The sequence below is a fragment of the Mytilus galloprovincialis genome, chromosome 5, assembly GCF_965363235.1.
Source record: "Mytilus galloprovincialis chromosome 5, xbMytGall1.hap1.1, whole genome shotgun sequence".
Taxonomy (NCBI): Eukaryota; Metazoa; Mollusca; class Bivalvia; order Mytilida; family Mytilidae; genus Mytilus; species Mytilus galloprovincialis.
In genome coordinates, this window is record NC_134842.1 from 72,069,067 (window position 1) to 72,077,572 (window position 8,506).

At 34.8% G+C, this 8,506-nt stretch overlaps 1 protein-coding gene across 1 annotated transcript; it reads right to left on the reverse strand.

The window, feature by feature from the left end:
* Window positions 1-288: 288 nt before the first annotated feature.
* On the reverse strand, window positions 289-7,438 carry LOC143076351 (uncharacterized). The gene has a single exon (XM_076252077.1). The coding sequence runs from the start codon at window positions 7,380-7,382 to the stop codon at window positions 1,224-1,226; it is 6,159 nt and encodes a 2,052-aa protein (XP_076108192.1). The 5' UTR covers window positions 7,383-7,438; the 3' UTR covers window positions 289-1,223.
* Between the last annotated feature and the right edge of the window lie 1,068 nt (window positions 7,439-8,506).

Below are 8,506 nucleotides of genomic sequence, written 5' to 3' on the forward strand. Positions count from 1 at the left end.
ATGTCGTTAAATATTAGATGTATTTGTATTCGACTCGAAACAAGCTCGCATTACACCTGTTTCTTAGCCTCGCACAAATACAGCCGATATATAAAGACAGTAAACAGTTATTGTCTAGGAATGTTTTTCTACCGGTTCGGAAATAACAATCCGCCCGATATATACATGATATATATGTTTGCTTAAAGGAAAATTAAAGGCTATGTTTTGTAAGAAAAAAAAATGTGCAAATCGTGTAGCGGTCATTTTTGTTCAACAATAACCTAGTCAACAAAAATATTTTCTAGTCATTGTTTTATTCTAAAAATATATACAATTTTAAACTCCAACAAAAGAACATGTCATATCCTACTTTTATCATTGTAACATTTAACCATACGTTGAACGGTTTCTCGTTAAATAACGAAACGGCCCTTTTATTTTATTTAATATCCTCAAAATTGTCTTCAATAAAAAAATACTATTACAATAGTTTGTTCTTGTGTTTTATATCTAACTTGCGTGACATCATAGGAACATTTCGTTCTTCTTATTATCAATGGTGGTTGCAATTGGTTAGCACAATTTTTCCAGGATCAAAACACAAATTTAGTACAGATACCCTTATACAATAATGTCAATACAGCTTATTTTTGTCTGTTTTGGTGGTATAAAGGAAACTTGCAATACAAAATGTATGACAAAAGACATCAAGTTAATACAACAGCTGAAATGTTCCAATGGGTTCGGGTTAGCTAAAAATAGGTTCACGCTCAGATGAACTCTCATTTGAAGCAGATATGTATATTGTCAATTCTTTCTTATAGATGTATATATTGAATAAATTATAAATTATAAATGTCATCACATCTATTTAGTATATGAAAACTTTAAAAAGATCAGGGTTAACATGTTTAACTGATAAACTTATCAAAAATAATATCAACTATTATTCAAAACATAATCAACACGATCTTATATTACATAATTTTTACATTTTGAGGTACAAGTATTTTGATAGTAATTCATCTTTTCGTATAGGTTCTGGTTTGGAAGTTGAGTTATAAATTGTATTACTATGCAACATGATAGCCACATTGTATATTTGTTCTGTCTCAGTAATACTTATATACCATACGGATATTGATGCTATTTGTTCTTCTATCAATGTTCATTAGGTTGATTCTTTGAACTATTTCACATCACTGTTTAACATAATAGTTTTAAGGGTTTGTCTTTGTTGCCTATGTTCGACTGTATATAATTGTATAATTGGTCTGTGGCTGTAATATATTGACTATCTTGGTATGATTGTTTACTCTAGCAATATCCAGTGGTTTTAGACCTTTCCATTCAAGGTTCAAATCTGCTTCATAATTTAATAACAATTGAACAATATCAAAATGACCTTCAGAACAAGCTATAAAGATTGGAGATTCTCCAGTATCTGTACACTTATTAATGTCCACATTATTGTTTAATAACAGTTGAACTACCTCAGTATGTCCTTCCTGACAAGCAATGCAAAGAGGTGATTCACCCGTACCTGTACACTTATTAATGTCTGCTTTACTGTTTAATAATATTTGAACTACTTCCGTATAACCATTCCAACAAGCAAGGTACAGAGGAGACTCTCCGGTATCCATGCACTTATTAAAGTCTACGTTATTGTTCAGTAACAGTGCAACTACTTCAGTATGTCCGTTTTGACATGCAACGTGCAAAGGTGATACTTCTTCATCCTTATTCATGTTTGCCTTATTATTTAGCAGCATGTCGACTACTTCAGTATATCCTTTTCCACAAGCAATGTACAGTGGTGTTGTTCCACTATTCGTACACTGATTAATGTCCGCCTTATTGTCCAATAACATCTGAACTACTTTAGTATATCCTTGATAACAAGCAACATGCAGAGGTGATAATTCTTCATCATTACACTTATTAACGTCTGTGTTACTGTTTACTAATATTTGAACTACTTCAGTGTGTCCTTTCTGACAAGCTACATACATAGGTGATACTTCTTTATTATTACACTTATTAACGTCTGCTTTTCTGTTTACTAACATCTGAACTATTTTAGAATGTCCGTCCTGACAAGATATGAACAAAGGTGTTGTTCCACCATTTGCACACTGATTAATATCCGCGTTATTGTCCAATAACATCTGAACTACTTTAGTATATCCTTGATGACAAGCAACATGCAGAGGTGACACTACTTTATCATTACACTTATTAATGTCTGCCTTATTGTTTACTAACATCTGAACTACTTTAGTGTGTCCTTTCTGACAAGCTACGTAAAGAGGTGATACTTCTTTATCATTACACTTATTAATGTCAGCTTTATTGTATATCAGCATTGGAACTATTTCGGTATGTCCTTGTTGACAAACAATATACAAAGGTGATTCTCCAGTATCTGTACACTTGTCAATGTCTGCCTTATTGTTTACTATCATCTGAACTACTTCGGTGTGTCCTTTCTGACAAGCTACGTACAGAGGTGATAATTCTTTATCATTACACTTATTAATGTCAGCTTTATTGTATATAAGCATCGGAACTATTTCGGTATGTCCTTGGTGACAAGCAATATACAGAGGTGATTCTCCAGTATCTGTACACTTGTCAATGTCTGCCTTATTATTTATCAACATATGAACTATCTCAGTAAATCCTTTCTGACAAGCAATATACAGAGGTGACTCTCCCGAATCTATACACTTATTAATATCTACGTTATTGTTTATTAACAGCTGAACTATGGCAGTATATCTTTTCTTACAAACAATGCTGAGAGGTGATTCTCCAGTATATTTACATTTATTGAAGTCTGCATTATTATTTAGTAACATCTGAACTATTTCAGTATGTCCTTTCTGACAAACAATGAAAAGAGGTGTTTCACCAGTATATGTACACTCATTAATATCTGCCTTCTTTTTTATCAACATCTGAACTACTTGACTTTGTCCTCGGAAACAAGCAATGTGGAGAGGCATGAAAGTTGAACATCCATCATCTGCCTGATTGTTCATTAACATTTCACCAATTTCAATGTGTCCGTCCTTAGAAGCAATGTACAGGTGTTTTGATCTTGTATTTGTACCTTTGTTAAAGTCTGATTTATTGTTTGTCAACATTTGAACTATTTTAGTATGTCCGCGAACGCAAGCAACATGAAGAGGTGATTCTCCCGTATCTGTACACTTATTAGTATCTGCCGTGTGGTTTAATAACATCTGAACGATTTCAGAATGTCCTTCCTTACAGGCAACGACCAGAGGGGATGCTCCAGCATATGTACACTTGTTAATGTCTGCCTTATTGTTTATTAACATTTGAACTACTTCAGTATGTCCGACCCTACAAGCAATAAAAAGAGGTGATTCATCAGTATCTTTACACTGATTGATTTCTGCCTTATTGTTTATTAACATCTGAACTATTTCAGTATGTCCTTCCCAACAAGCCATGTACAGAGGTGATTCTCCAGTATATCTTGACTTATTAATGTCTGCATTACTGTTTAATAACATCTGCACTACTTCTGTATGTCCTTTAAAACAGGCAGCGTGTAGAGGTGTTTCTCCAGTATTTTTACATTTATTAATATCTGCCTTATTATTTATTAACATCTGAACTACTTGAGCCTGTCCACCGAGACAAGCAAGTAAAAGAGGTGATGCTCCAGTATGTATACACTTATTAATGTCTGCCTTATTGTTTATTAAAATCTGAACTATTTCAATATATCCATTCCCACATGCAATGAATAGAGGTGATGCTGCAGTGTTTCCACACTTATTAATGTCTGCATTATTGTTGATCAACATCTTTACTGCTTCAGTATATCCATTCGAACAAGCCATGTACAGAGGTGTTTCTCCATTATCAGTACACTTATTAATGTCATCCATATTGTTTATCAACATCTGAAGAACTTTGATATTTCCTTCCTGAAAAGCAATTATCAGAGGTGATTCTCCATTATATGTACACTTATTAATGTCTGCCTTATTGTTTATTAACATCTGAACGACTTCAGAATGTCCTTCCTGACAAGCAACAACCAGAGGGGATGCTCCAGCATATGTACACTTGTTAATATCAGCTTTATTGTTTATTAACATCTGAACTACTTCGGTTTGTCCTCTCCAACAAGCAATTAACAGAGGTGTTTCACCAGTATATGTACTCTCATTAATATCTGCCTTCTTTTTTATTAACATCTGAACTACTTGACTTCGTCCTCGGAAACAAGCAATGTGGAGCGGCATGAGAGTTGAATCTTCATAATCTGCCTGATTTTTCATTAACATTTGAACAACTTCAATGTGTCCTTCCTTAGAAGCAATGTACATGTGTTGTGATCCTGTATTTGTACGTTTGTTAAAGTCTGACTTATTATTTGTCAACATTTGAACTATTTTAGTATGTCCTAGCACGCAAGCAATGTGAAGAGGTGATTCTCCAGTATCTGTACACTTATTAGTATCTGCCTTGTGGTTTAATAACATCTGAACGACTTCAGAATGTCCTTCCTGACAAGCAACGGCCAGAGGAGATGCTCCAGCATGTGTACACTGGTTAATGTCTGCCTTATTGTTAATTAACATCTGAACTACTTCGGTTTGTCCTTTCCAACAAGCAATCAACAGAGGTGATGCTCCAGTATCTGTACACTTATTAATATCTGCCTTATTCTTAATTAATATCTGAACTATATCAGTTTGTCCTTCCTGACAAGCAATGACCAAAGGTGATGCTCCAGCATATTTACACTGATTGATGTCTGCGTCATTATTTATTAACAATCGAACTATTTCAATATGTCCTTTCTGACAAGCCGTGCCCAGAGGTGGTACTCCAGCAGATGTACATTTATTAATGTCTGCCTTATTGTTAAGTAATAGCTGAACGACGTCGATTTGTCCTTTCCAACAAGCAATGGACAGAAGCGATGCTCCAGTATATGTACACTTATTAATGTCTGCCTTATTGTTTATTAACATCTGAATAACTTCAGTATATCCTTCCTTACAAGCAATGGCCAGAGGTGATTCTCCAGTATCTGTACTTTTATTAATGTCTGCCTTACTGTTCAATAACAGCTGAACTACTTCAGAATGTCCTTCCTGACAAGCAACGACCAGAGGGGATGCTCCAGCATATGAACAATTGTTAATATCAGCCTTATTGTTTATTAACAGCTGAACTAGTTTAGTGTGTCCTTCGTGACAAGCAATGGCCAGAGGTGAGTTGCCAGTATCTGTACACTTATTAATGTCTGCCTCATTCTTTATAAATACCTGAACTACTTCAGTATGTCCTTTCTGACAAGCAACGACCAAAGGGGATTCTCCAGCATATGTACACTTGTTAATATCAGCCTTATTAGTAAGTAACAGCTGCACTATTTTAGAGTATCCTTCGTGACAAGCAAAAAACAGATGAGATACTCCAATATTGTTACACTTATTAACGTCTGCCTCATTCTTTATTAATATCTGAACTATATCTGTATGTCCTCGCTGACAAGCAATAGACAGAGGTGATACTCCATGATAGTTACACTTATTAATGTCTGCCTCATTCTTTATTAAAATCTGAACTACTTCAGTATGTCCTTTCTGACAAGCAATGGCTAGAGGTGATTCTCCAGAATCTCTACACTTATTAATGTCTGCCTTATTGTCTATTAATATCTGAACTACTTTAGTATGTCCTTCCTGACAAGCAATGTATAGAGGTGATGCAACATTATCTGTACACTTATTAATGTCTGCATTTTTTTTTATTAATATCTGCACTACTTCAGTTCGTCCTTTCTGACAAGCAAAAAACAGAGGTGATGATCCAGTATCGTTACACTTATTAATGTCCGCCGCATTTTGTATTAATAACTGAACTACTTTAGTATGTCCTTCATGACAAGCAAGGACAAGAGGTGATGCTCCAGTATTTGTACACTTATTAATGTCTGCCTTATTATTCATTAATATCTGAACAACTTCAATGTTCCCTTGATGACAAGCCATGGCCAGGGGTGATGCTCCATCATATGTCAACTTATTAACGTCTGCCTTCTTGTTTATTAATAACTGAACTATTTCTGTCTGTCCTGTCTGACAAGCAATTGACAGAGGTGATACGCCCGTATATATACGATTGATGTCTGCCTTGTTATCAATTAATATCTTAGCTACTTCAGTATGTCCTTGCTGACAAGCAATGGTCAGAGGTGATTCTCCAGTATCTCGACACTTATCAATATCTGCATTATTGTTTATTAATAATTGCGCTACCTCAGTGTGTCCTTGCTGACAAGCAACGTGCAGAGGTGTTTCAACAGTATCTGTACATTTATTCATATCTGCATTATTGTTTAATAGCATCTGAACAATTTCAGTATGTCCTTGTTGACAGGCAACGTAGAGAGGTGACATTTTTTCGTCATAACACTTCTTAATGTCTGCCTTATTGTTTAATAACATCTGAACCACTTCAGTATGTCCTTCCTGGCAAGCAATATAGACAGGTGATGCTCCATTGTCTTTACATTTATTAATGTCAGCCTTATTGTTTATTAAAATCTGAATAACTTCGGTTTGTCCTTTCAAACAAGCAGTGAACAAAGGTGATTCTCCATCATCAGTACACTTATAAATATCTGCCTTATTGTTTATTAACATTTGAACTACTTCAGTTTGCCCATCTTGACAAGCAATATACAGAGGTGATTGTCCATGATCGTTACACTTATTTATGTCTGCCTTTTTATTAAGAAGCAGCTGAACTATTTCAGTATGTCTTAGCATACAGGCAATGAATAGAAGGGATTCTCTAGTATTTGTACACTCATTGATGTCTAGCTTATTGTTTATTAAAGTTTCAACAACATCAGTATGTCCATACCAAATAGCACTGTACAAAGGAGATGGCACTTCTTTTTCATCGAACTTTGTTATGTATGCTTTATTGTTTATTAACATTTGAACTACTTCAGTATGTCCATTTCTACAAGCAATTACGAGAGGTGATTCTCCTTCATCTGTTAACTTGTTAATGTCTGCGTTGTTGTTTATTAACATCTGAACTATTTCAGTATGTCCTAGCTCACATGCAGTGTACAGAGGCGACTCTCCAATGTGTGTACTCTTATTAATGTCTGCCTTATTGTTGATTAACATCTGAACTACTTCAATACCTCCTTTATAACAAGCAATGAACAGAGGTGATTCTCCAGTGCCTAAAACATGATTTATGTCTGCATTATTGTTTATTAACATTTGAACAACCTCAGTAAGTCCTTTGTGACATGCGATGTACAGAGGTGATTCTCCAGTTTCAATAGAATTATTTATGACTGCCTTATTGATTATCAACATCTGAACAACTTCAGAATGTCCATGAGCACAAGCAATGCTCAGAGGTGATATTACGTTTTTATTAGACTTGTCTAAGTCTACCTGATTGTTTATCAACATCTGAACTACTTCAGTATGTCCCTCACCACAAGCAATGAACAGAGGTGATTCTCCAAAATTTGTACACATATTAAAATCTGCCTTATTGTTTATTAACATTTGTACTATTTCAAAATGTCCTTTAAAACAAACAATGTGCAGAGGTGATACTCCGTTATTGTTACACTTATTAATGTCTGCCTTGTTGTTTAGTAAGATCTGAACTACTTCTGTATGTCCTTGCTGACAAGCAATGTACAGAGGTGATATTCCATCATGGTTACACTTATTAATGTCTACTTTATCGCTTAACATCTTAACTACTTCAGTATGTCTGTTCCAACAAGCAATAAAAAGAGGGGACTGTTCTTCATCATTACATTTATTAACGTCTGCTTTGTTATCTATTAACATCTTGACTACTTCTGTTTGTCCTTTCTTACAAGCAAAGAATAGATGTGACTCTCCAGTATGTGTACACTTATTTATATCTGCTCTATTGTTTATTAACATCTTAACTATTCCAATATAGCCCTCCTGAAAAGCAACAAACAGAGGTGTTGCCCCAGTATGTGCACACTTATTTAAGTCAGCCTTATTATTTATTAACATCTGAACTACTTCAGTATGTCCATTAAAACAAGCAATCAACAGAGGTGATTCTCCTTCATCTGTACACTTATTAATGTCGGCTTCACCATTGATCAACATCTGAACTACTTCAGTATGTCCTTTCAGTAATGCAATGTGCAGAGGTGATGCTCCATTTTTTGTACACTTATTGATGTCTGCCTTATTGTTTATTAACATCTTAACTACCTCAATATGATCGTTCTGAAAAGCAATCAAGAGAGGTGATTCTCCTTCATCTGTACACTTATTAATGTCGGCTTCACCATTGATCAACATCTGAACTACTTCAGTATGTCCTTTCAGTAATGCAATGTGCAGAGGTGATGCTCCATTTTTTGTACACTTATTAATGTCAGCCTTATTGTTTATCAAGTTCCGAACTATTTCAGTGTGTCCGTTAAAACAAGCAACGT